We start from the raw sequence: 26,884 nt of genomic DNA on the forward strand, positions 1-26,884 counted from the left end.
GGTTTCTACACTTCATGCATTGAGAAAGGATGGGAAATACTACGCATGTTTCAGTTAAACATTGCACTTCTAAGGAAGTCAGTGTGTTCAGACCTGACAGGCCAGGTGCCACAGGGAGTGATCAGCTGGCTTTTTGTAAAGAAATAACCCCAAATGGAAAGACAGTATTTTTTCACTGTTGACTCTAAACAGCACCAGTGTTACCTGCAGGGACGTGGCCCTCTTCCTTGGCGGCCCCACATGACTCCCTGCCAACCCCCCCCACCCCCCGCCCCAACTCCGTCTTCTGCTCTATTGACGCCTCCATGGCAGCACACGTCATAATCAGTGAACGACTGTCAGTGTACTTACGTTTGGAGGTTCTTACTCATTGCTAAAGGCACATGGCCTATCCAGACTTTAAGTAGCTGCCTATCAGCTTTCTGTTTTAGTTCATCCCTGTATCCAATAAAGAGAAAGCAAAGTGGAAGAGGGTCCCTTGAGAGGGAGGGGAGGTAGGCAAAAGAGAAGAGGGCACAAACTAGGACAAAAAACGATCGCTTTTCCCCTGGTGGTTGAATTTCCTCCCGGAAGGTGGGGGGATGGTTGGCAGGGGGGCAGTTTGCAGAGCCTTCTCTGCAGCCCCCATGTGTCATTAGCTGGCAGTGGGTTCCTGTCAGGTGAGGAAAAGGAGAATCTTTTCACCAGTTGTGAGGAAAAGGCAAAAGCAGAAATGAGAGGACAAAGGGAAGAGAATTCAGGCAACAATTACGTTTCTCAGCCTCCCAGTGACAAATGTTTTCTGAGTGCTGACTGAGTAGCAATAAGACTTTGATGCTGTTCAATTAATTACTGTTCAATTAGGACTCACTGCGCCCATCCTTTTACCTCCCAGCATCTCCTCTGCCAGCCTCAGCCGGTGGAGGCAGCAGCAGCCAGCCTACTGCTGTCTGCAGAAGGGTCTACGTGACCAGGCTATTTCAGCAAATGCCAAGTGCAGGGAAAATGCCTCCAATGGATGAGGCTTAGGAGCAGGCACAGAGCTGACATTACAGACAGTGGCAGCCATAGGTGTGAAAAGACTTGATCTCAGATTAAAAAGCCCCAGGGGCCAAGGGTTCCCACCAAGAATCCAGACCTCGTCGTTCAGCTAGTCCCTTCGTTCAGCTCACTAGCTGTCCTTGGTGGCCCTCATCTTGGAATGGCTACCCCATTCTGCAGCCAGACACGAGGCTGGCACCTGACCCCCTTGCACTTGTAGGGTGGGTCCAGACATTCTCTATAGCCACCTGGACGGAGCTGTGGATTCCTCCTCTAGGCTGGCTGATGGTGCAGCTGAGAATTCCAGGGGAGGAAGTGGCTTAGAGGAACACCACCACCCTGGGAAGAGGACTAAGAGGGGGCAAAAGTTGGGGGCAGAGATGGTGGGAGGAAATCCCAGAAGAGAAATTTGGCTTTAGTGGAAGCTCTATTTGAAATTTCGGTAATTCTTGGTGGAAATTCCAGGCCCCCAGGGGCTTCTTGGCTGCATGACTTATTCCCCTTGACTTTGTAAGGGGAATGGTATATTTCACCTTTGTGCACAATCTCAATTACCCAGAGCAAAGTCTCCTAATGAAATCTAATTGAGACAGCAACATAAGCCAGGGCACTCAGAAGCCGGCTCTCGCCTGGGGGAGGAAGAATTTGTCTTCTTCAGTTTGGGGGTGGGTGGGGGCAGTCTTGGACTCTGTGATCCTCATACCCCTCAAGTTTGAGATTTGGGGACTCTCCCTGAACCAGAATCTAGGACTTAGGATTTAAACCATATAAAGCAAGGTTTCCTAGGTTGTAAATCTTCCCATTTGATTGAAGCAATTGAGGTATATATATATATATATGACAGCTCGACTGCACCTATGAAATTGAAATTTCTGGGCCAGGCCTGTAAGAGACTCTCAGGGGGACAGTGACTGTAGGGTGACTAATCCACTGTCACCCTCAGCTGTGAAAAATGCTCTTCCTGATACTAAACTGATGTTGAAGACTGCCATGGAGGCTCCTCTAAACCTTTTCCTCCCCAAATCTCTTGCTTCAGCCTGTTCTTTCTAGCCCTAACACAGGTTTTGTGACCCCCCCCCCCCCATCTCCAAACCTCAGCCTCCTTTCTTCTCAGGTGTCTCATCTCCCTCCATCTTTCCTTTTTCCTGTGATTTCCCCCACACTTTCCTTTTGTAGTCCTCAAATCTCCCACTGAATTACAGCACTGCATGCCCTGGAATGGGGAGGTGGGGGTGCCGCAGTGCCAGCTCCTCTCAGATGTCCTGCCTTTACTGGCTGAGTGTTGTCAACAGGTGACAGTGGCCCCGCACTGCACACTCTTGGCCTTGGGAGAACTAAGTCACTAGGCTGCTTACTCGGGCTTCTCTGCCATGTGAATTCACTAGCACCAGTATCGGGGATCTTGGGGGAAAAAACACAAGATTTAAAGAAAACAAACATCAGTAAAATTCATCTTATATATAGCCTTGTAATATGTAGCCCCCCCAAAGGTTAAAATACAGAACAAAAATGGGGTGTTAAATCACTTAATTTGACATATATTAGTTTTTCTTAAACACTTAAAAAAAAAATCTCATGCATTTGCAAGAGAGGTAAGATTGGTTTGGGGGGGGAGTGCAAAAAAACCTTAGCTATTCCGAGAGCCCACAGTAGAGAGGCAGATACACAGTGTGTCTCTGAATCTGTGGTATTCACATTTCATGAGTCAGGACTAATTCAGAAAAAAATGTCTGAAAAAGCTCCTGGGAGGAAGTGATAATGAAGGGGAGAAAAGGTTGAAAGAAAACTGGTTTATCCCAACTAGCTGCAGCCTCTGAGCCAATTTTTCGGGTCAATCCTCATCAGGGCACTTGTAACTGTTACTAGAACACATACTCAGCACTTGTGGTCAGTTTGACGGTGGGAGCATTTGTCTGCTCTCTCCCCAAACGGCAGGCATCTCCAGGCTGCCTGCCCCCACCCTGAAGAGCCTATCTTCTGACCCTGTGATGAAGGAGGGCAGATGAGAAAACAGCACACCTAAAACAAACAGTAACTCTTAAGTGTAACAGCTGCTCTTCAGAAGGCAGTTCACCCCCCATCCTTGTTAGTAAGAGGTTGTGGTGGGGTTAGGAATTCCCTAACCTGTCTGCCTCAGTTCTCTAAATCCTATGTATGAATTTTTTTTTCCTGACTTGCTTCTACACCATTTTTGCCCCCAACGCAAAACCAGATTTGAGAAAATCAAATTAGACAAACACAAAACAGAAAGATTTCTTCACAACTGGTGTTTTTATTTTATCAACCTTTCTTTTTTTTTTTTTGGCGGGGGAGGCTCCTTTAACATTAAAATCATTGATCTGAGTCAAATTGGGCAACTCTGGGCTTTACTTAGTCACCCTGTAGGTACTGGGAGCAGAAAGGGATGCTAGGACCTGCTCTTCACCTCCTTCATGTTCCACATGAAGAAACTGAGGCAGACACTGCTGGGCCTGACCCCAGGCAGGACTGGGTGATGAGCCTGAGGTCTTTGACCCAGCTGTCCAGCTCTGGGGCATCAGAATTTAGAAAACAGCGTCATTAATGGCAAACCCGAAGAACAGGATGAGGGATTCCAGCCCTCATTCTGAAACGGGATTATAGATGTAATTTGAGAATCTCATTGCCTCTTTGCTGGACAATTTTTAAGGGAAGGGCAGTCCTTGAGTTGGCATATGACATCACTCTGGAAGCTTGATTTGATTCTAATGATTTGTTTGTAATTGGTCACCTTTCTGTTAAGAGACATACTTTCGTAGCCACCAAGATTTTTGCTCAGTTTCCTCTCTGTAGCCTCCCTTTACATGAAGCGCAGGGATAATATAGAAAAACTGAGTAAAATCTATGCATTTTTTTAAAAACTTATTTCTTAACAACACTGAAGTTTCAGCTTTCTTCCTCATTAAACCTTCTATCACAGCTGCTAAAACTGAGGCTAAAGAGTAAAGGGGTGATAGCAGTTCCAGGGGAAAAGTTTCTAGTGCGTTAAATAGACATTATCTTAAAACAATTCCAAACTTTAAAATTCCCAATTCCCGAATTCTGAAATGTTTTGTTTGCCAAACCTTAGAAGTAAACCTACATCAGATTGTTGACACCACACAGTATTTGAACACTGATGCATAATTTCCCAACTCAAGTTCAGCTAAAAGAACGCTTTTGTCCAAGAAAAAGCACATTTTTATTAAGCAAATGATTAATGTAGCAAAACAAAAAATCCTGAATATTGGAGCAGACCATTTAACCAGCTTTATTTGACTAGTTTTCCCCTCCTCTTCCTCTTTTCCTCTCCAATCGAAACCGTGTAACTGGCTGGTAATTCACCCCTGTGGTCAACTCTAAGGGCTGCTTTTTGGGAGCCAATTTCCTAAATTGCAAGGGCAAATAAGGCCATTCAAATGCTAATGCCTCGGTGCAGCAGGGCAAGACAAAGGGCTAGTTGGGAGACTAGAGAGTGGGGAATGCTTGGAGAACTTGCCAGAAACGCTTCTGGGAGAGAAAGGCAGCTAAACACCAGTGCCTTAGGTAGAAAGAGGGCTTTTTTAATTGTGTGTATAGCAAAAGCCCCTCTCCGTGGGGTGGGGGTCCTCCTCACAGGGCTTTGGTAAGTTTCTCAGGTGTTCCGATTGTTCCTAATGACTCTTCCACCCTGGAATCAGGATGGAAGGAGGGAGGGGGTGGGGGAAGGGAACTGAGTGGGGGAGGGTAACAGGTTTTCTCAATCAGGTAGTTCATGGAGGAGTGTCTGAAAGGGCTGCGTTCCTGGAAGGGGGGACCCTGCCCCCCCCCCCCCCCCCCAGCTAACCTGGCATAATGCCTACAATTAAGAAAGCCACCCTCTCCCGCGCAGGCTTCTGTTTAAAAAACAGCCCGAGACTGGGGTGACAGGTGTGGGCGTTGCACTGAGGACTTTTTTTTCAACTTGTATATGCTAAAGCAACATGCTAGTTTCTCTAATGCAAAACCCAGCTCTGCAGGAAAACAGTCCCCCTAGACTCTCCAACCTGGGAGGGCAGCCCCCACACTGAAAAGCCACGGCATCCTGACCGCAGTCGCCTATTCACCAGAGACCTTTTACTGGGTGAGCTCAGGCTGCCAAGACATCACCAGAGAAAAAGCCAGCACTTTCAATGCTTCGGATAGGAACACTGCGCCGCCGTTTTTACACTAAGTAGAAATGTCAGCTTTGGGGAGCCCCATTTCACTTAGGCAGTTTAACGCTTTCAAGCCAAAGACAGGGCACGCAGGACCCGCCTCCAAGTCCTTGGCAGCCTCCAGACTTCTGGACACTTCCCCCGCTGCCCAGGGTAGCCCCCTCGCCGCTATTTACTAGTTAAGACCAGAACAGCATCCAAGAGCCATTAGTCAGCGCCGCAGCCCACCAGAGCTGTGTTGGTGCGGCGCGATGCCTTCCCCCGGGCGGAGACCTGGAAGGAAGACCCCTTAAGATATGTTCTGAATATAGACCGAAACCTTATTTTAGGAGTCTAAGAACCCGACCCGCCTTTTCAAGTCTCCAAACGCCTCACTTTCCCCCCAAATCCTTCTCATCAGAATAGCTAAAACCGGCACCAAACGAGACGCCCGCGCAACAAGAAAAGATCAATTTCCAAATCGGGGGAGGTTTTGTAAATACATTTTCACTAACCAGTCTTTCCCCCCAGGACTGGCGAGAGAGGCACACTTTACGCACCGAAGATGTGTTACCGGATTGCGGCTGTTTCTGTGCTCCAGCTTTGCCTTCAGGTTACAGATTCCAAACTTAGCCCCACCCGAGCCAAAAATGGCCGGTGCGGGCCGCCTGCCCTCCCCTCCCCGAGGCTGCCGGAGCCTCAGGCCCCTTCCTTCTCTCAACTAATCGCCCGGGGATTTGCGGCGGCTCCTACACCTTTCCCCAGCTCGGCGGGTGCTGCGCTCTGTCGGAATGCGCTCTTTGGCTATGCGCTCTTTGGGGGTGCGTTGTGGGGTTCCCTGATGATAGGCGCGACTCCGTCTCCAGCCTGTTTCTTGTTCCGCTTTACCTTTTCGCTCGCGACCACCTCGCTGACCTTTTAGCTACTATCTAACATCCCCAGGCAGCTGCGCAAAAAGCCCGGGACCTCTCCAGCCAAGATGTACCCAGCGTCACCATCAGACCAGCTGCGCCAAAAGGTTGGCGATGCCGCGACACTACCACGTCTGCGCCCCCAACCCTGGTAGTCCGTCGGGCACCTCCCGAAACTCCCGTACCTCCTCTGCCTGCCCTCCAAGCACAGGTGATTCGTGGGGAACCGCCGGCTGGCTCGGGGAGGTCGGCTACGAGGCGCGCAGGCAGGTGCGCACGCTCTTTGCAGCGGTCTCTGGCTCCGCGAGCGCCCGGGGACGGGCAGTGGCGGCCAGGACTGGCGCACAGCCGCGAGGGGCACTGGCGCCGAGGTCCCGCGGCTCCAAATTGGCAGCGACGGGTCCTGGGCTCCAGGCTCCAAGTGCCTTAAGGGCCGCGCGCGCGAGACTTTCTGGGAGCGGGCAAGTCTCCGGAGTTCTCACCCAATCCCAGCCTGGTTACTTTTCGCACATTGCAACAGTGTCGCTACAGTGCGGCGGCTCAGCTTTCCGAAAGTTGGCGCGAGCACTTCCGAACCACGTTTTTGGCACCCGCCAAGGCCAACTGGTTTGAGACTAGTTCCTTAGGAGGGAAAAAAGCACGTAAAATAAGTGACTTACCCGTGCCTTCTGGGTGTGCAGCTTGGAACCTGGGGTGCGCCCGGGATTCAGTCGCGCGTCCTGGACACCAACTTGGAGACCTCTGGCTGTTTCCAGAGGGGCGCAAAGACGCCCCACTGTCCAACAAGCGTTTGGCCACCTGGGCGCCCTGGGGGAGATCTGGGGAGCCCTTCCCAGTTGGACCCTGTGCCCCTGGCCCTCCCGGGCTGGCTCACCGAACCCGCTCTCTTCCCACTTTCCCTCTAACCTGCCTCTCCTCCCTGCCTTCCTCCCGCCGGTCCTGCACCGACCACAGACTCCCCAGTTTAGCGGTGGGCAACTAACCTGGGTCAAAGAACACAAGGAGAATCCGGGGCGCGTCTTCCATTAGTGACGCCGGATGGGGATGGGCCCCCTTTTGGAAGGGGACTCCGGGGATGGGTCGCGGCGGGTGGGCTTCTTCGGCTTGCAGCGGCGCTGCTGCTGCTTCTCCTCCTCCTTTGGCTCCTGAGACTCTTCGGGGTCCCTCGGATCCTTGTCCTCGGGCTCCTCCCCTTGTCGGGGGCTCTCAGACTCCTGAGTGCTGGGCGGCGCACGAGCCGGGGAGGCGTCGGGGCTCCGCAGCCTCAGGGCGCTGAGGCGCTCGGTGAGAGATTGGTGGAAGGTGGGGCGCCTGGGCACCACGGGGCCCGGCTCGTCCTCGGGCTCGGTCTCCGGCTCAGTGGTGGGGGCGGTGTCAGACTCGGTCTCGAATTCGGTCTCGGACTCGATTTCAGACTCGGACTCGGTCTCGGATTCGTAGTCGAACTCTTCTTCCTGGTATTCTGGGCACTCGGGGAGGGAGGGCTCGAGGTCTATGTCCTCGTGGTCAGATTCAGGGGGCTCGGGAAATACCTGGGCGGGAGTGCGGTGGTGGGCGTTTAGGAAGCTCCGGCGCTGGGCAGCCGCGCGCTGCTGGGCGCGGGTGCTGGAGGTGGCAAGGGCGCGGAGGAGCGCGATGGAGCAGGAGAGCCAGAGGAGCGCGGTGGCTGCCCGGCGGCCTATGGGTGGGCACAGATCGTTGTAATTGTGGCGAGCTCGGCGCCCTGGCTGAAGTCGGGATCTACGATCCATCCTCACGCACACTCGGCGAATCCGACCCACCCTCTGGCTCTGCAGAGAGCAGCTCCGAAGCGCATCGGCCGCTAGAGCCGAAAAAGGTGCTCCTCGCGAGGGAAGAAGCTGGGTCCAGTGGTCCCAGCCCCACCTCGACTCGAGGGGAAAAAGGGAAGCACCTACCTTCCTGACCACTCAACTTTCTAAAGCTCCGCGCCTCTGCTTGCCTCTCTGGGCAGAAAGAAGGGATGGGAAAAAAGAGTGGCAAAGTCCGTCTCCTCTGGGGCCCCTCTCTCTAAGTCTTAGACTCTGCAGCCTAAGACTCCGGAGAGGTGCCTCCGCTGGTCCTCTCGCCTGGGAGAGGAAAGAGGAGACTGAGGCGAAGACAGACGGGGCTGAGAGGTTCTGCAAAGTTGCGCGCCCGGACTTCTGCCGGGCATGTGCAGTAGGGAGGCGGGGGCGGCTCCTCGCGCGCTGCGCGGTGGCGCGGAGCCGAGGCTCAGACCCTAGTGGACCGGCAGGTGGCAGGAGGGAACCTTGTTTGAAAGGTTTTGGACGTCTCGAGCGGCTGGGGGACCAGGCGGGTGCCATGGAGCAAGCGAGCGAGCCAGCCAGCGAGCCACAGGTTAGAGTGTTTGCGCAGCGGGTAATGGGTTCTCCATGGGGTCCGGACCCCTCCCCAGCTTCTCTCAGGTTATTGATAAATTCAACAAAGCCTGAAGCAGCTAAAAAATTTGCAGGTATTCTGGAGGAATGAGCGTTTGTACGACACTATTAACTATCCAGGGCATTTTCCAAGGGCTTAATATTATAGTTGGAAAAGGGTAATCTCAGGCAATCATTAATCGTCAGACAACTTTGACAGATCTGGTCTAGAAACTGTAATTAGACGTTTCCAGTCCCCTCCCCAATGCGATCTGAAGCGACTAATTAATTACGGAATGGTTAGATAAGCATCTTCTCTAAGAAGGACGCTCACAGACAGACGAGGTGATGCTTTACACTTCCCCAAACCCATTGGTGGGCCACCCTGAGCTCTAGATGAGGTCGCGAGCTTAAAGTGTCTCTTTGCCCAGAACATCCCTCAAGGAAGATCTGTGCTGATGTTCAGTACGTGCAAACCAGTTCGCCGTCCCTGGAGGGCGCTGCAGGGCGTCCGGCTATCAAGGAAACCGCCGGGTACCGTTCACAGCTCTTTTCACACGTTTTCAACAAAAAAGTGCGGTCATTCAACAAATATTGAATGCCTAGCTCTTGCCAACCTCTGTTCTAGGTGCTGAGGGTGGTAGAGTAAGAAGAGGAGGAAAGGAAAGGCAATCTTATATTAAGGAGAGAATCTTTAGGACTAACCTTAGGTTAATTAGAGCGTTAAACCACTCAGGACCCACTCCTTACCCATCAGCATTGTTTAATCCAGTGTGCATTCTATGTGAGAAAATTTATTAGGTCAACCAGAGTATCAAGGCTAGAGGACAGCTAGACCCCCTAGGTCATATCGTTGAACCCCAAAGGAGATGAGACCATCTCTTGGCTTCCCCAAGAGATTTTCCATCTCTGGAAAATCAAAAGAGCTCCATGTTCTCCTGGAGTGGTCCTTGCTCAGGAAAGGGTGGTACTTTGGAAGCTCGGGGGTTCCAGTTGCAACCTGACTGCTGCTTCTGCCCACCTCGTTCAAATATGGAGCATCCCTTTTGCCCTAGTGACAGGTCCACCAGCGGTACGACTCAGCAAAACCATCTTCCTCAAGTCTGTGCAAGTACCAACAAGCTTCCAGGTGGCACAGGTGGCTTTTCTTGTCTTTGAGTCAATGTGGCGGAGACTTGAAGAGTCCATGAGGTGATTCTTTTTCTTTCCTTTCTTTCTTTATGGCTCTGCTGGGTCTTTATTCCTGCACTTGGACTTTCTCTGGTTGTGGGAAGCAGGGGCTTCTCGTCGCGGTAGCTTCTATTGTTCAGTAGTTGTGGCACATGGGCTTAGTTCCTCCATGCCACGTGGGATCTTCCCGAACCAGGGACTGAACCCGCATCCCCTACATTGGCAGGCGGGTTCTTAACCATGGGACCCTCAGGGTAGTCCCTCCTCTGTGAGGTCATGCTGCTTTACCTTCTGTGGTAGTCCACAGTAGAGTGCCCTGCCTCCATAGCGGTTCCTCAGCATGGTGGGGCACACCCTCACCCCTGTCCTTCCACGTTCGCCTTAGAGCTGTCAAGCCCAGAGTTAAGACCTTAGTGAGATCCTAGCCACTGTTTTAGTGAGATCCTAGCCACTGTTTTGGACATGTGGAGGTTTTATATCTGCGTCTTGGCTGTGAATGGTCTTGAATGTTCCTGACCTGGCTTCTCGGCAGTGCCTGTCTTGTGTCTTGAGTTCATTGAGTTCGTTTGTAGCATTAAAATACTGATTGGTCTAATAAAGTGGAATCGATTTGCAAAACCTCGTCAAAGGGCACATGTCTGCATTTTTGTTGGGCCCTCCTCCTCCTCGGTCCAGAGCGACCGAAAGGCTTTTACTGTCACAGATGTCTGGATGGCACCAATCACATATGGATGTTATTACAGGACAGGGGACAGGGTCCTTTGGAGCTCTAGATCTCAAATCCTGGTCTCTCAGCCCCGCCTGGAGACATTTCCAGAGGTTCTGCTCACACTGACCCGTCTGCTTGCTTGCTTTCAACCAGTGCAGCACCCCCTGACAGTGAGTGGGACATAAAGACATCATTCGAGTGGTTCTCAGGGCAAACTGGAAAAAAATCAGGCAGATATGGGTGCTGCTGAATGCCCTTTCAATGGAGACAAATGCCAGCTGTCAGCAATGAGGGGGATTATGATTCTTTAGTGGACATAAGAAAGTACTTCATTTTGCAGAAGGAGTGCTTTCTGCCTGTAATGGAGATGGCAGCTCAGAGCTGATCCACTAATACAGATACACGAGATTGCCTGCATTATTAAAAAATGTGCATTACATAATAGGTAGTTTTGGACTACAGTCTGCATTAGAAATGCACTTTCTTTGCAAGATGCATTTTAATCAACAAACGAACATTTAACAAATCACCTCCTTTAGAGCCCCAGTCATGTATAGCTACAGGTACATTTCTGGCGTTCATTTGACACGGGCTCCGAGAGCAGGGGGACCACACTAAAATACTGTTCCATCTCACGCTTAGTGCCGAGGCCAAGCAAATGGCTCCGTGCAGAAAACGCTCTTTAAAATGCATTACGTGTATGACTTTAAAAGTGCTTGCTGCAGAGTGAATTTCAAAAAGGAGCAAGTGGTGATGAACGACCTCGGGTTGTTACCAGGCTGAGGAGCCAGGGGCTGTCTGTCTGCGGTAAATAAAGTGCAGATGTATATCACCTGCAGGGCTCGGCCGGAGGGTGGCCCCTGAGCCCATAGGTTAGGGAAGTACAGTTCCCAGTTCATCGTGAAGAATATTGTCTCCAGCCCTTTACAGGATCATCCTGGGGAAGAGGCACTAAGATGTCTTTTATGTGGCTTGGGAGGGTAGAATTAGAACCTATGGGACACAGTTCCAACAGGCTGAGATGTCAGCTCAGCCCAAGGAAGAGTATTCGAACAGTTAGGACTGTGAAATGGAATGGCTGTCAGGAGGTGGTTGGCTGTTTGTCAGGAGCAGCATTAAATCAAAGGACAGAGGACCACATATTGGAGATGTTTTCCCCAGGACTTCTGAGCGGGGTGGAGTTAGAACCCCATGCTCACTGAGTTCTTTTCAAGTCAGAATCTGATTTCATGAAAGGGGCCTGGAGACCCCGGGAGAGGAGCTGGGGCTCTATCAATGGACGTATTCTTCCAGCTCGGCTTCTATTTCAGAGGCATTTGAAAGTGCAAGTGGCTTAATGGCAGGAAGGAATGTCTGGGTGGCAGTTTCAGGACACAAGCAAACAGGTGTTAACCGGGGAGACTTGGCCAGTGGTGGGGGGTACCTTTGGGAACCAAGGTGGGACTCTCTGGCTCTCTGCTCCACAACTCACTGGCAGAGAAATTAGCCGTCTGTCCATTCATTATATTGGGCCTCTTTGCCTCCCTGCCCTGAGCTGTCTCAGAAATTAAAAATGAAACTAGCTGTATAGCAATTGCACATTGAGTCACTTCTATGACCAGGACAGTCTTCCAGGCTTCGTGGGGAGATGGAGGTGATTGAGAGGGGACCATCCCTGCCATTCGACAACATGCACGTCAGTGGGAAATGCCCCCGATTAGAGAGTGGATTGCCAACAGGTGGCAAGTCCTCAATCCTTTCCATATGGGCAAACCAGGGAGGGAAGCCGGCGGAAGGTGGTTATGTCAGGGAGTGTCCACCTGGTGGGTTTCTGCAGGCGATGGGCTCTTTCCTTGTCCGACTTTGAGGCTTTCTTTTCTTTTCTCTTGTTTTGAAGCCCATTAGAAGGCTTTCAAGCCACGTGCCTACTGTGTGCAAAGCCCTGCTCTGGTCCCTCTGGGGAGACAGATGACTCACAGGAATTCTCAGAAGGCTTGCCGGGCCATTGTCACAGGTCCCCTCGACACCAGCTCATTTTCCAAGATGAGACAGAAGATAAAAGATTGGTTCTGCTCCTCCAGGCGAGTGGGTACAATCACTCTTGAACATATTTTTTGGACAATCATTCGAAAAGGTTATTTTTGAAGATGGAGAGCTTTTCAAACTTTCCTTTGGGTAGAAATGAATTCAGGGAGTTTGAAGTGCTCCCCACCCCTGACTGTGGCAATCAGCCAGACGGCTCAACCCCTCCAGCCCTGGAAATTTGGCTTCAGCCCTCTTGCCTGCCCCCTACAGAGGTCTGGGTTTGTCTCGCTTCTCTGGGCACCATGTCACTTACTCAAGCAGTGCTGGCATCGATTGGCTTTCATCAGTAGAAAGGGCCACAGGTCCGGGCCCCTGGTTTTGGGATTTGGGGAGCACTCCTATCCAGAGCAGAAGCAGAGAACAGGAGGAAATCATCATTTTTTTGACCTAGCTGGCTTCTGTTGTTGGGATTACGATTCTCTATTCTGTGTCCCCATGCAGCGCTGCTGGCGTTGTCCTCTGACGAGTGGCCTTCTTTTGCCTTGGCTTTGTGCTCTCTCGAGGTTCTTCCACCAACCCTACATCCACCTGCCTGCCCACCTGCTCCTGTCATGGGCAGAGCAATTTCTAGGCTCCTGACCCAACAGGAAGTGCCCGGAAGGCCCCTCCCCGAGGCAAGGTGTAAGCTTGGGTGGCCAGGGCCTCCTGGGGCGTGATGCCTCCCTTTCTCTGCCTTGACTCTGGCTCTCAGCTTTTGTGTGATGTGGTCCCAGGTTCACATTGGACTCTGGCTCTCTGCCTGCTCTGTCCTAGAGAAATGAGGGCTGGGCTCGGTCATCTGCCCTGCCCCAGCCTCCCTGGTGCTTTTCCATGGCCAGCGCTGCCCACAGCCCAGGTGATGCAGTGTGAGCTGCACCCTCTGCCCTGCGTGCCAGCCCCTCATGGAGATGGTGGGCGGTGGGTGAAAGCACTGCTGATGGCAGAGAACACTCAGCCGTCAGGAGCGTCCTCAGCATGCTGTTTTGCTTTTTTGTTCAGCTCACCCTGACTCCCACCTTGTCCCCCGGCCACTGGCGTTAACAGAGAGCCTCCAAGTTGTTTTTCTCTCCTTTGATGAGGATCTGACTCACCCCTCCAGACTTGGTCCTGGCTGGGGGGTGGGGTGAGGCAGTGGCGGGCTGGAGGGAGAGAGTCTGCTGGTGTCATGGTTCAGGCTGGCGCTCGGAGCTGTCCTTTGAGCCCGAGCTCTTCAAGATGTGATTAGACCAATTTTACACGCCTAGTCACTGAGGCTCGGGTAGATTGGGACTGTTTCTATATGGGCAAAGTGAAGTGGAGAATTGAGGCAATTATCTTCAGGCAAATGATGCTGGGCTTTGTAATCAGTCCGTTCTGATAACTAGGGAATCAGCCTCATTCATGGTGGTGGTGCTTGAGTTGAGGAGGATTCTAAGGTATTTGTTTGTTATTTGCACTTGGCTTTGTTTTTCCCCAAGGCAGTCAGGGGAGGGCCATCCTACCCACACAGATGCGAGGGGCTGTAGGCTGTGGGACCTGTCAGCCAGGCAGGGGCGGGAGGTGCTCCAGACCAGCTCCCTGTGAGCAGGTCCATGGCCTGCTGGGGTCCGACCTCTGCTTCCTGCTTCTGGCCGAGGCCTACCTCCCGTTCTTCTCTCGTGCATGCTCGTCCTGAGATGTTGGGCCAGAGGATGAACAAGGTCACTTCCGGGGCCAGGATTATACAGGTCTCAGCAGGCCCACAGTTAGACACAAACTGCTGGAGAGAATGAAAATGTCACAGAACTAGAAGAATGAGAGAACAGGTCCTCTTAGATCGGAAGTGAAAACTCACTCTTGGCTGGTGAATCCTTCTGGACCCTCTCACTTCCATCTGTTTTTTGTTTGGGTTTTTTTTTTGAGGGGGAAGCCTAAAAGTCATTGTAAATTGGGAAGTTTTCCCTTTGCTGGTCTAGAAATTTCTTCCTGAAAGAGCTGACACTTCCCTCCCAGCTCTTCACTGGTGAGAGAAGGAAAAACAAGACTTGTTTTCCAAATGGCTGAGTCTGATTGGTTTGTGGCAATTGAGGACTTGGAGAATTCCTGATTGCTTTCTGGAACAATCTGTGTAGTTGGGAAGTCGAGGGCTGCGTGGGCCCTGCTGGATGCCAGGCAGGTGGGCCAGGGCCCCTGACTAAAGAACTCAGAAAATTCTCTGGTGCCCGCTGCCAGCACCTCCGCCACCCCATCCTCACACTCACAATTAGAGAACAAGATGAATCTAATGAATTTCAAATTGTGATTTGGACAGCCTAGGAATGAGGAGATAGGGCTTGAGATGACCCCAGGGAAACACACAGGAATTCAAGAGGTTTTTTTTTAGATTGCCAAGAAATCTTCATCTTTGTCACTTTGAAATTTTCTGGTATTGCTTGGTTTGGTTTAGTCGTAAGTCGTGTCCGACTCTTGCGACCCCATGGACTGTAGCCTGCCAGGCTCCTCTGTCCATGGGATTTTCCAGGCAAGAATACTTAGAAACTCTAAAATGTCCTGTTCCAAATTGAGACAAGAAGGTTTTGAAAACTGTCACTCTGTCTTCAGACTATGGGGACAGTAGTGGTGCCTGTGTATTTTTCTATTGGTAGCGAATTTGTTTCTGCTGTATTAAGTTGTGGTCTCTTTGCCTAGTGTTTTAGTTGGTTTATAGCCTTAAGGATCATCATTTCATACTGTAGTTTAAGATCTGCTGGGGCAAGAATCTTCTGTGTGTTCTCAGAATCCTCTGATGGTTTTGCCCATTGATTTTTCTATAGAATTTAGGAATCATTCTTACCAAATTCTGTAATGACCTTGGTGATGCCTTGATGGAATTTGAGTCAATCTATAAATTAAGTTGGGAAATAGCGTTGTTAAGCCTGCAGCCAGAAGTTTGGTCTCTTCTTCGTTTGAGTTTCTATTTCTCACGTTAAGGATTTATGTTTTCTTTATATAATTCTAATATATCCTTTGTGGAGTTTGATACATGAATATGTATCAAGTATTTCCCAAGTGTTTGATGTTTGTTGCTATTGTGAGCAGAATCTGCTTTATTGTTATATTCAGGCTGTTGATTATTGTTTATAGAAATGGTATTGATTTTTGTGCATCTTTCTCTTGTTTTGCTCCCTTTAGAATTGGTTGGTTTATGAGGCTTCCAGGAGCTGCTCTAGCAAACGCTGAGAGGTGGCTGTGGGAAGGTTTGTAGTGGAGAAAAAGAGTCCCACTAAGTCACTGGTTGCCAGATGCCAGCGCACAGTGGAGGGAGAGAAATAAAGATGATGTCGTGGGGTTTCCGTCAGGTTAAATGTATTCCGAGAAGGGACTGTCCTTGAGATGGAGGCTACAGAAGCTTCCATCTTTTGGTATTTCAGTGTCATTTCTTTTTGGATGACAACTGATAGGGCTTTTTATTGGAAGATATTAGAGGACTTTTTAGAAGTTTATTTAAAATTTGGTTTTTATTTAGTTTTTTAAATGATAGCATATTAAAAAAAACACGTTGACAACCTAGGTTGGCATTCCATATTAATTTGAACATTTTAGCATTTTCTGAAATGTCAAAATCAGGAACTTCCAACTCATGTTCTTTTGGACTTCACAGTTCTGTGTTATTTGGTAATTCTGGGCTTTTTTTAAAATTATTAATTTGAAAGTAAGTTTTGGTTTATCCTTTTATCTTCTAGTTAGTCTTGTCATGTAGTTAGATTTGTGTTTTTATTTCTTCCTTCTTCTTTTCCTGGCTTCTTCACCCTTCCTTTTTGTGTTGCCATGTTCCTGAGACTATGTGAAAGACAGGAGTCATTGCTCCTCTTCTAGAGGAAGAGGAGCCACCTCCTCTAGAAGGTGCAGTGGGGCATCCTCACTGTGCTTCTTTGTTTAAAGGGATTTTCTCAGTGTCTCTTCTCTGAAACTACTTAGGTGGGACTTCCCTGGTGGTCTAGCGGTTAAGACTGAGCTTCCAATGCATCCCTGTTCAGGGGATTAAGAGCCCACATGCCATGTGGCATGACTAAAAGTGTACAAAAATAATAATAAAATAAAAATAAAAGGAAATAAGATGGTATTCTGTGAGAGGAACTCAACAGAAAGGCTAGGATGAGAGACAAGAAGCCGGATTGGGAACAGCTGGGGCTGGAGATACATCTTGCCTCCTGCTTCATAGCTAACCAGTGGCACTACCTGTCCCGTCTTCTGCCTCCACAGTGGCAAAATAAGGTCCTTCTAGGGTCCAAAGTACCTTCCAGGGTTGTGAAGGTGATTAAATGAGGAAAGGAATTAGCAAGCAAACTGGTATTGAGTATTGAGCTGCTGAATTGATAGCTTAATTGATGGTAGCTCAGTTGGTGGTGGTGGTGGTAGTAAAGGCCGAGAAGCAGGAAGGCAGTGGTGCTCCTCCCAGAGAGGCAGGAAGAACCTAATGGAAAGTTGGGGCAGCCAACCAAGTTGGGTCTGTGTCTTGGTGGCCTCTTACGTACCATATCTTTATCCATTCATCTCTTGAAGGAAACTTAGATTGCTTCCATGTCTTGGCTGTTGGAAATAGTGGAATATGTATCTTTCCGAATTAGAGTTTTTGTCTTTTCCTGATATATGGCCAGGAGTGGGATGCTGGGTCATATGGTAACTCTGTTTTCAGTGTTTTGAGGACACTCCATACTGTTATCCATAGTGGCTGCACCAATGTACATTCCCACCAACAGTGTAGTGGGAGGGTTCCCTTTTCTCCACATCCTCTCCAGCATTTGTTATTTGTAGACTCTTTGGTGTGAGATGATACTTCATTGTAGTTTTGTTTTGTACTTTCCTAATAATTAGTGATGTTGGGTATCTTTTCATGTGCCTCAAGAGATGAAGTCTTAGCTCCTTGGCTATACAGGTGGAGAAACTTGAGGCTCAGAGGTGGGACCTGCTAGGAATGGCAAAGCCATCTCTTAGATGAGAGCTTTTGTGATTCAGGTTCAGTGCCTTGTTCATTCCGACAAGTGAGGCATCTTCACTGAGGCGTGGACCGTGAGCTGAGGGCTTGGATGTCAGCCCCTTGTTATCAGATCTACTTTTTGTGAGCATCCAAATGGTCAGTTCCCAGCTTCACATTCTTTTCTTGATCACTTTAGAGCTGACATTCTGCTGGCTCCTTGTTAAAGAAAGAGCAGAGCTGGAACTGACCAGAAGTAGTTTGGAAGCTAGAAATAGAACTATACCTGCCCTTAGTAATCAAGCCTGGCAGAGTCCACCCAGCAGCCAGGAAAGGCTTGGGCAAGGTTAAAGCGAAGATGATTTGGTGACACTTATTTCTGCCGGTTATTCAAAAATTCACCCAACTCCAAAAGCACCTGTTACTACTTAAAGCTTGTCCCCCAAACATGGAAGTTAGGTACAAGAAAGACAAGTCAGTTTTCTCAAGATGTCTGCTCCATGAAACCTGTGACATAGCAGCAGCTTCTCCCTGGCATTACTTTAAAAAATTTGATGTTTAATTACATGTGGAATATACATGTAATGTAACTGAACTCCTGTAGAAATAGCACTGTTCATACTGCTACCATGGGGCAGCTGATCATTTTGAACCCAAGAAGTAGACCTCTTTTCCTAATCCTGGATCTGGACAGTTTAAATTCGGAATGGCCACAATTTAAAGAATGCTCTTTGGCCTTTTGAATCTCTGTCCTCCCCCTTCTCCTACCCGGCCACTCATTGCAGGCATAGACAAGTTCGTCATGGTGCACAACTAGGGTGACTGTGTCATCTGTCATCCAAGTGGGACATACTTGAGTGTGAAAGGCAGTGCTAATGATTAGGAGGGCGCTAAGATGATAGGTAAACCCTGGCTTTCCCTTAATAATAGTATTAATAATGTGGCACTAAAATACATAAGTAAAGGAGGTAATACAATTAATAATATAATTATTTTTAATGATGTTTAAAAGAAGTCATTCCCATCTCAAAGTATTTTTCAAATAGGCTTGTGTGTGATGAGAGAGGGTCTGCGGTTGAGAGCACTTGTGGAGTTGGGTGAACTGCCTGCATGGAGTAATGTGTTTGTTTGTTTTTTTTCTGAAGTCACTATGGAAACTTGGGGCAAAGGTCAAACTCAGGAGAGAAAAACGGGAACTTTCTGAGAAGTTCCTTGGGGTTCCTGACCAAGAGCTGAGCCCTGTTATTGGGGGCTTCCTTCAGCAGCAGCTTTGGGGGGCGGGCAGCTCTGGGCTGGCAGAGCTGTGGAAATGCTCCAAAGCACAGGACCTGGACCAGGGAGGCTCAGTCCAGCCAGGGTGACTGCCTACTGTGTGCAATGGCCACTTCTAGGCAGAGAACATAGTCAGAACTTTCTGAGCTCAATAGCAGCTTAGAAATTAGAGAAGATTTTGTAGTCTCTTAAAAGTGTCGAGATCATTTGTGCTCAAACTCTTTGCTCTTGTAGCCGCACAATTTTGCCCTATTGCCATACTCTAGCCACGGAATGGTTTTCTTTAGGTTCACTTGCTTTCTTTACATAAATGAGTTTGGTTTTAAAGCACAGTTATACCACCATCGCTTAGCTCCTGGCTGAGTGTTTCTTAAATACACGCCAAGATCAATGCATAGCTCTTAAAACAGATAGCGGTGGTCCTCGTCCCTGGAAATCGGCCCAGATACTGCCTACATCCAGTCCAGCACCCTCTTGTCCCTGATAGATACTCGTGTGGAACCCAGAGGGGTTGTGAAGACAGGTGGTCTTCCTGTATCCCTCCCCATCAAAGGGGACAGCTTAGATTTGACCCCAGGACCAGAGAAGGCCTCTCCTGGTGGACATGCGGAGAGAAGAGTTCTCTTCCCATGCTGCAGCGCCCTGTGGAGTCTCACCAGGACCCAGTGGCTGGGGTGGGTCTGCTTTCAACAACACTTGCCTCCTAATAATACATTGACAGATGCAGTTGTCTTGCTCTGCTTTTACCATGACATTTGCCATCACTTCACATACTTCAGTTCTGTTTGCAGACACAGCCAAGAACGAGGCTTAATGGGGGGCTTCACCCCATGCCCTTGGCCTCAGCAGAGCTGCCTCATAGGCAGCGCCCCTGGGCCCAGGAGGGCTGCGGCTGCCCTTCTCACTCAGGAGTTTGGTGGAGGAGGGGGTCGTCCATCGCACTCTCTGTTTTTGACTGACTGCCAGAAAATACCAGGAAAGAGAGCCTGTGCCTGAAAGGCCGTATTCAGACATAGTGAAGTTCAAAAGCAAGCGGTCTCTGCACGATGAAGGCCAAGTGCTGTTCATGAGCAGCACACGGTCAGCCCAGATCAACTCGTGTGACGTCTTTGCTGCCTCCATGAGAAGGTGGGCAGGGGAGCAGGGGGTCCAGTCGATCAGGTTACCGCCTGTGCTTTCTTGGGTCGGCTGGAGGGTTTACAAGGCTCATTGTGGTATTTTTAAACACTGAATTTAAAAGGTATGCATCAGTGGAATGGGACATCTGACACCAATCTGGGGCACGCGAGGAGGGGACCCGATGTTCCGTCACCTGCCAGGCCCCACTCCCTTCTCTGCCAGAGAGTACCAGTGCACACTAGGCCCTCAGCAAACTTCTGCTGAATGCTTTTTTGAGATGTATATTTTTAAGCTTGTTATGGAAGTTGCCAAGCACCCAAGGCAGAGAGGGGGCCAGGGCCCCAGCACGTCTGCATGGCCATCAGCCCGGGTGCCCTGCTTCCCTCGGTTGCCTCTACCTTTTCTCTGGGCGGACTTTAAAGGATCTCAATTCCAGAAATCATCTCATTTCACCCCTACTCTTTCTGAGTTCTTTTGGAGGCTGTTGAGGCCACCCTCTTCCTCCCTTCCCCAGGGGTGAGCATGTCAGGTCAGGAACCTGCTTTCCCTTCTTCCCCACAAGATGTGTAATCACAGCACAGACCAAGGGGACCTGGCCTGGGAAGCAGACCTCATTCCCGCGAGCCCGAGTCTCCCAAAGCCACCACCCGACATCTGGGTTCCCTCTTAAAGGCCCCCAGTTGCTCATTGGAAATGTCTTCAGTTTCCCCAGCGAAGTGGACACATTTCCAGTGAGCAGGCAGGTTGCAGCTGTGGTCTTTCCAAAAGAATGCACACATGGAGCCTATGGGGCCCAAGTCAGCGTGATGTCAGTTGTCACCGTCCGTGTGGAAAGATTTTGCCCCCGCCAGCTGCCGGGCCCCCTTGTGCTCTATTAATCCCAGGGCTGTGGGGCCCGTCGGGGTTGGCAGCCAGGCAGAGGGACAGCTGTGGTGGATACCGCACCACGCTCCGGGCATGTGCTCTGTGTCCTGGACACACAGATGGCGCAGAGGCCCCAGCCCGTGCCTGTCTTCTCCTTGTAGGGTCGGGAATGGGCTGGGCTGACAATACCCTTGACACAGGAGCCAAGTTAAGAGCTCTGAGATGAGATGGAGGGCTTGGCCGCCGTGTTCCAGGTCAGCTGACGCGTTTTTTGGAAGCGGTGGCATGTGCCGGCCAGTGAGGCCCTATATTCCAACAGCTGGGGGCACTGGGCTTTTATGTGCCAAGGCTGCACAGATATTTTTAATGTCCCAGGACACATGGAAGCCCAGTCGTGGCAGGGTAGAGGGGCAGGGGGGTTTGGAGGCCGCCGCCTCGCCATGGCCAGATATGGTCAGGAGAGCGGGGCGGGATTAGGTCTGGGAAGCAGCCCAGCATGTGAAGAGGTAGCGGGAAGGTCATGTGAGTGAGCTAAAGGCCTTGGCAAGCAGAGGGGGGGGCAGGTGAGGACTCTGAGCGGGTACTGGGGACAGGGGACCCGCCGGTGAGGGACAGGTCTGGAGGTGGGAGGTCAGCAGGACCCAACCCCCAGCTCAGAGGGGAGGGGGGATACAGCTTTGGTTCAGGCCCTGGTTTTGGCTGTAGAACAGACCTGAGCACCCACCTTAGTGCCCACCCAGTGCCCCCTGGGCAACTGTTCCTCTGCCTAGGACCTTTCTCCCTTCCCGCACAGGCCCCTAAGTGCCACCGCTGTTAACAGCAGAAATTCATCTGTGCACGCCCGCCACCCCAGAGGGGAGCTAGACGCTGCCCCCAGGCCTGAACCCACGCAGGATGTGTTTCATCCCCACAGATTTTTTTAAAATCTGAGTTCTGTTAGCCGCGAACATTTCGATCATAGATTTTCCCAAAAGCTTTGGAGATTTGACTTTTCTGCGCTTAAGGGAGCCTTTGGGTGTCTAGGGCCTGCTGTCCACAGGCCCCGAAGCTGAGGGGCGGCCGCCCCCTGTCGGCGAGCCATAGACCCGCCACCACCTGGCCCCGTCAGTCAAGGCTGAGCAGGCCTGGCCTCTGTAGGCATCTGCACTTGCCTCCTGCAGTAAAGTGGAGCTATTTTTATCTCAGGAGGAATGAGGGCCATCAGAATTAGCCTCTGAGCGGCTGCCCAGGGCCTCCTTGACTTTGCCTTGACATTGGGCCGGGAGACCTGGGCTTATGGACCTGCCTGGGGTGGCCTGGTCTGGCGAGGAGGCAGTGGAGGAAGGGGGCTGTGAGCCCTCCCTGGGCCTTCGCTGAGCCCACGGGGCCAGCGAGCTGGCCTGGTTTTCTCCGGCGGCCGCTTAGCAGTCTGAACAGACTCCACAAGGTCAGGGTAGTGACCACAGCTAGCCCAACATCTGTGCAGCTCTGGGCCTCTCAGCTGTGGTTAGGAAGGCACCAAGGAGGCTGGGGCAAGGCTGAAGCCTGGGTGTGGCTCAAGACTCAGGGGAGGGAGAGGAGGAAGGGGCTTCGCTGGGGGCGTCTCTTGGGACTTTCGGGGCCTTGGCTGTGGACAGCCCTCGAGTAATTCCAATTCCTGTACAGAATTTCCTCCTGGTCCTCTGTGGTTCTGACTTCACTATTGTTTGTTCAGGCCTCTGGGAGGAGCCGCGGCAGCTGTGACTACTGCTAGGCCTTCAGGGCCACCTTCCTGGGGGCTTGGGAGGTCCTCTTTCTTTGAGGAGCTTGGCCTAGAGAAGCTCTCCTCTTGCCTTGTTTGTTCCTCTTTATTTGATGGGTCTTTTCCCTGATGGCTCAGTGGGTATAAGAATCTGCCTGCAATGCAGGAGACGCAAGTTCAACCCCTGAGTCAGGAAGATTACCTGGAGGAGCAAATGGCTACCCACTCCAGTATTCTTACCTGAAAAATCCCATGGGCAGAGGAGCCTGGCAGGCTCCAGTCCATGGGGGTCACAGAGTTGGACACAAGTGAGCACACACAAGAAGTGGCGCCTGCTGTCTCCCAGAATACATTCGCTCACTCAGTCTTGACAGTAATCTCACAGGGAAGCTGAGGCACAGGGGTCAAATAACTTGCCTGAGGCCACACAGCTGGAAAGTGGGGGAGCCCAGATTCGAACTCAGGTGGTGGGTCAGGCTGGAGCGGGGGTGGCTTCCAGAGGCCAGTGTCTGGGAGGCTTTCCCTCTGAGACCTTCTATGGACTGTGTAGTACAGGGTCTCTGCTGCTTCTGGGCCCTTCCTCTGCTCTTGGGGCTCAGTCTGTCCTCAGAGCTGGTTCCTTGGGGCCGGGAGCCCACGGGGTGGGGAGGGGGTCCCCACTGACCTTACAGACCCCAGCAGTGCCTCCCCTCCTCTGGCCCCCTTTGAGGAGGCCGCTCATCCTCACCTTCCAGACAGGGTGATACAGGTTTTCCCTGGTTTTCTGACCAGGGAGGAAAGTGATCCTAGAGAGAGATCAGTACGAGAGCCACATCTCTAGTCCCGATGGGAACAGCAGGTACCTGGGGGTCAGCTGGGGCGGGGTGGGGGGGGCGGGTGGGTGCCTGGTGCAATGTGTCCGTTATGATGGGGGCTCCTGGACACCTCCATGATCTCGCTGGAGCCTCACCCATAGTACTGCTCTCTGGGTGATTGACCTTGCCGGGACTGGAGCCTTGGCACAAAGTGCCCCAGGCCCCCACCAACAAGTGGTGCCCCTTTCTTAGGAGACTCTCCAGGGTAGGTTCCTATGCCTGCCCGCCCCCCCACCCTGGACACTTCTTAGACCTGCTCTGGACCTGTGGCCCTGTGGTCTCAGGTAGGTGGTGTGACCCATGTGGGTTTCCTTGTCTTGCATGGTGGTTGGGTGAGGCATCACGGGTTCCACCAGCTTTTTTCCTCCCATCGTGAAGGAGGCCTTGCCATACAGCTCCCCACCCCACCCCTGCTCTCCAGCATCAGCGGGGCCTCGCGACTCCGACTCCTTCTTCTGGCCAAGTAGAAGGGCTAAGGCCCACAGGAGTTAACTTCACACAGGTGATCTGTCTGAGATCATGTTGGAGGCCTGGGAGAGCTCCCCTCGGCCCATTTCATTACAGCCTGCTCGCATTCACCTGAGAAGGGGCCCGTTCTCAAAATCATGGCTACTTCTCTAAGTCAGCAGACAACAGCCTGAAGATCACCCGTAAATGTCCCCTGCACTCAGGGCTGTTTTAGCTAATGGAAGGACACCAAGTTGAAGATCCATCCGGGTGTGACCTTGGGGGTTGTGGGCATGTTGTGTGTGAGGGAGGTTTATCCTGTTAACCCTTTGCCCCCTTTTCTCTCTCTCCCCTAAGCCTTTCTTCTTTCAGTGTCCTTGAAGCCATCAGCAGTTGTGTCCCCCCCCAAAGCCCTGACACTGTTCTATGTGGTACCACTGAGCCTCCTTAATGTCCCTCCTTGCTGCAAAATCTTAGTGCTTCAGCCTCTTCTTGGTGGGCATCTCACCTTGCCCTTGAAGGAGAGCTTTGCTGGGAGGTAAGGTGTGGTCTTCACCTTCCAATAGAACCCACCTATCCTTAAGGGTCTCCGTGTTGCAGGGTCTGCAGATATCAGTTAGACTGGGGTCTTATCTGGCCCGGCGATGGGCCTTTTAGAAATACCTCATCACAGCTGACCTTAGGTTCATGACTGGGCTTCTCAGAGAGGCCTGATTAATTCATGGTGCCCCCCTCCCCGCCACCCATAGCCACCCGAGACAAGAGGATTTACTGTACCAGTTTATTGCCAAGCTGTATCGGTTGATAAGCAGGAAACTCCAGACCATCTGTTTAAAAATAAAAAATGAACAGCAGCACAGCCTTAGAGCTAACACTTTGTACTGCTGCATAGTAAACGAGCCCACTGGATGCAGTGACCTCGGCTGAGGTGGCCACGGGCTTGTCCTCCATCCCTCTCAGCCGGGGCGCCAGATTTGTGGAAGGCAGAGCACCACCACTCCCCCACCCCAACAGCCAGCATCACTCTCCTCCTAGCTGCTCCCAGGCCCCTCGTCCACGTCTGGCTGCATTCGAGGGTTTCTAACTCTTTTTTAGACCCCAGAGACTGTTCCCAGCAGGATGTCCATCCCATCAGCTGAGAGTCCTCATGGTCAGCCTCATGCACCTGTCGTGGAGGCCAACCCGCAGGACAGGACACGGGAGCACGGGCTGAAGAGGCCTTCCTGTGGCTGCTAAGGACAAGCCTTTTGCTTGGCGCCTGGGTGAGCTGCCAGCCCCATTTTGATTTGCAGCTTTTGTTGGGTCCAGGGCAGGCTCTCCGTCCGTCACCATGGCCCTGGGTGGTCGGGTGGGGGTTGGGCATGGTCACGGCCCTCTCTCTGGGGCCCCTGTGCAGGACGACATCGTTAGCACTACCGTCTTTCAGATCAAGGCAGTGACAGAACCTTCCCAGAGAAGCCTTTGGAAGTGAAATGTTGAGGCCACGGCAGAGCAACGGTCAAGTTCTTCTGTTTCTCATGGTGCCCTGAGCCTGCTGCCAAGCCCACGTTCAAAGGCTGTTTCTTCAAAGTTAATGGTGCCGCCTTTGAGCTGGGAGGGGAAGCGGGCAGTTGGGAGGCCTGCTTCAATGTGCATGTTTGAAGGGGAGGCAGGGGTTCTTTGGTTTATGATCGTGTGAGAACTTGGGGTGGGGAGAGGGGTCCATGTCCACCTGGGTGCTACCTGGGCCCCAGCTGGGCGGGGCTGGGAGGGGGCGTCAGGCACCGCCTTGTGGAAAGTGACCATGAAGGACCCTTCCGGAGGGCCCCCCCCAATCCTGTTGTGTTTGGTTCAGAGGGTTGGGCGGAGGCTTTCCTGAAGGGTCTGGGAGAGCAGCACCCACAGGCTGTGTACTCAGGAGCTAGGACGTGGGGGTTGGATGAGGGGAAGGCCAGCCCAGCCTGGCCACGTGTCTGCCTGCCTCCCTGATGGAGGCCTGACCCGGTCAGCTGCCCTGTGGTGGCCAGTGAGCATCGAGATGAAAACCCAGGAGCACAGGCCCCCGACCCCAGCCTCAGCCTTGAGCACCTGGGGCTCCCCGTCAGCCCTCACACTCTTTAGCCCACAGCTGTCGGCCAATCTGCACCTGCCTGTGTGCCCCCTTTTGGGGTCTTTCTCCCTCACCCCAGCTGCACACCTGGCCTGGCTAGCCCTCCCCACCCTTGGGAAGCCTCTCTGACCGTCCAGCCCTCCTTGGACATCACAGCCTTTTCGTCTGGTCTCTGCCGAAACCTGTTTGCTGCCCATGGCTTCTAGTTCTTCTGGATGAGCACCCAGGGGATGGCCAGAGCTGCTGTGCCGATTGCATGGTCCTCCAGCTTCTTTCTCCACACGTGGCACTCAGTAGGTGCCTAATAAACCTGTTTAGAACGAGTAGATGGGCCTCTTTTCTCTTTGTTCGTTCTGCATGGAGCGTAGCTCCACACATGGCAGCCCTCCGAGCCCGTGTGCACACACATCCTTGTCTGCCCTCCCGCAGGCGCTCCTAACTCGTGAAGCCTAACTATACCTGAAAGCACACTCAGCGCAGAGTAGGCATTGAGGCGATGGTTGGATGAGGGGATGGATGGGCAGACAAATGGAGGCACAGACTCAGACCCTCGAGGATGTGCAAAAGGCAGTGAAGTTGAAGACCATGTCAAGTGCAGAGTGGCCTCCCGACAGTTGATGGGACCCTCTGGGCAGGGGCCGGAGGGGTGGGGGCGACAGGTGGCCCAGGATGTAGCAATCTGAGCAGAGGCAAGAAGAGGACACTGTTTCCAGTATAGCAGATTAATTCCTCTGAGAAACTGACCGCTCCCCCCTCACCCAATCACAGCAGCAATTGGAGTTGATGTACAATTCCTGGGGCCCTGGGGCCCATTCACAAACCTTGCTGGGTGTGGCCTGGCTCCACAGGCTGGGAAGGGGAGCTGAGGGGGAACTGCAGGAACAGTGCCAGGCCTCCAGTCACCTCATGTTGGGGGTTTGCCTGGGAGATGGCTGTCCCTCTTCTGCTCCAGGAGTTAACACCAACCAGGCTCAGGTGCCCCCACAGCAGGGTGCAAGGCAGAAAGGGCCTTGGGTGGACAGGACAGGGAGGCCAGGGGTTCTGGGGAAGGTCAAGAGTAAGACTGAAGGTAAGCCTCAGTAGAAACTGATAAATTCTGCAGAAAAGTGAAGCAGCCTAAGAGAAACAAGAAAACAAGGTATGCAGAAACAAAATGAAAAGACAACCTACAGTCCAAGACCAAATATTTGCAAATGAGGCAACTGACAAGAGCTTAAATTCCAAA

At 51.7% G+C, this 26,884-nt stretch overlaps 1 protein-coding gene and 1 long non-coding RNA gene across 4 annotated transcripts in view; one reads left to right on the forward strand and one right to left on the reverse strand.

Annotated features, from left to right (window-relative positions):
* LOC133044962 (uncharacterized) overlaps positions 1 to 25,972 on the forward strand; it is a 28,621-nt gene extending 2,649 nt beyond the window's left edge. The window contains exons 1-4 of one of the 3 annotated variants that reach the window (XR_009690098.1): positions 23,354 to 23,407; positions 23,928 to 24,108; positions 24,666 to 24,832; positions 25,739 to 25,972. This is a non-coding gene — a long non-coding RNA (uncharacterized LOC133044962). Of the gene's footprint in view, positions 1 to 5,702; positions 5,785 to 6,113; positions 6,221 to 23,353; positions 23,408 to 23,927; positions 24,109 to 24,665; positions 24,833 to 25,738 lie in introns of those variants that run through there. The other 2 variants (XR_009690097.1, XR_009690099.1) reach the window with 2 other exon arrangements.
* Positions 7,108 to 8,178, reverse strand: LOC133044961 (neuroendocrine secretory protein 55). Its single transcript, XM_061126925.1, has one exon. It carries the CDS (start codon positions 7,831 to 7,833, stop codon positions 7,108 to 7,110), a length of 726 nt encoding a protein of 241 aa, XP_060982908.1. The 5' UTR covers positions 7,834 to 8,178.
* Positions 25,973 to 26,884: the final 912 nt, after the last annotated feature.

The sequence above is a fragment of the Dama dama genome, chromosome 23 (assembly GCF_033118175.1).
Source record: "Dama dama isolate Ldn47 chromosome 23, ASM3311817v1, whole genome shotgun sequence".
Classification (NCBI taxonomy): domain Eukaryota; kingdom Metazoa; phylum Chordata; class Mammalia; order Artiodactyla; family Cervidae; genus Dama; species Dama dama.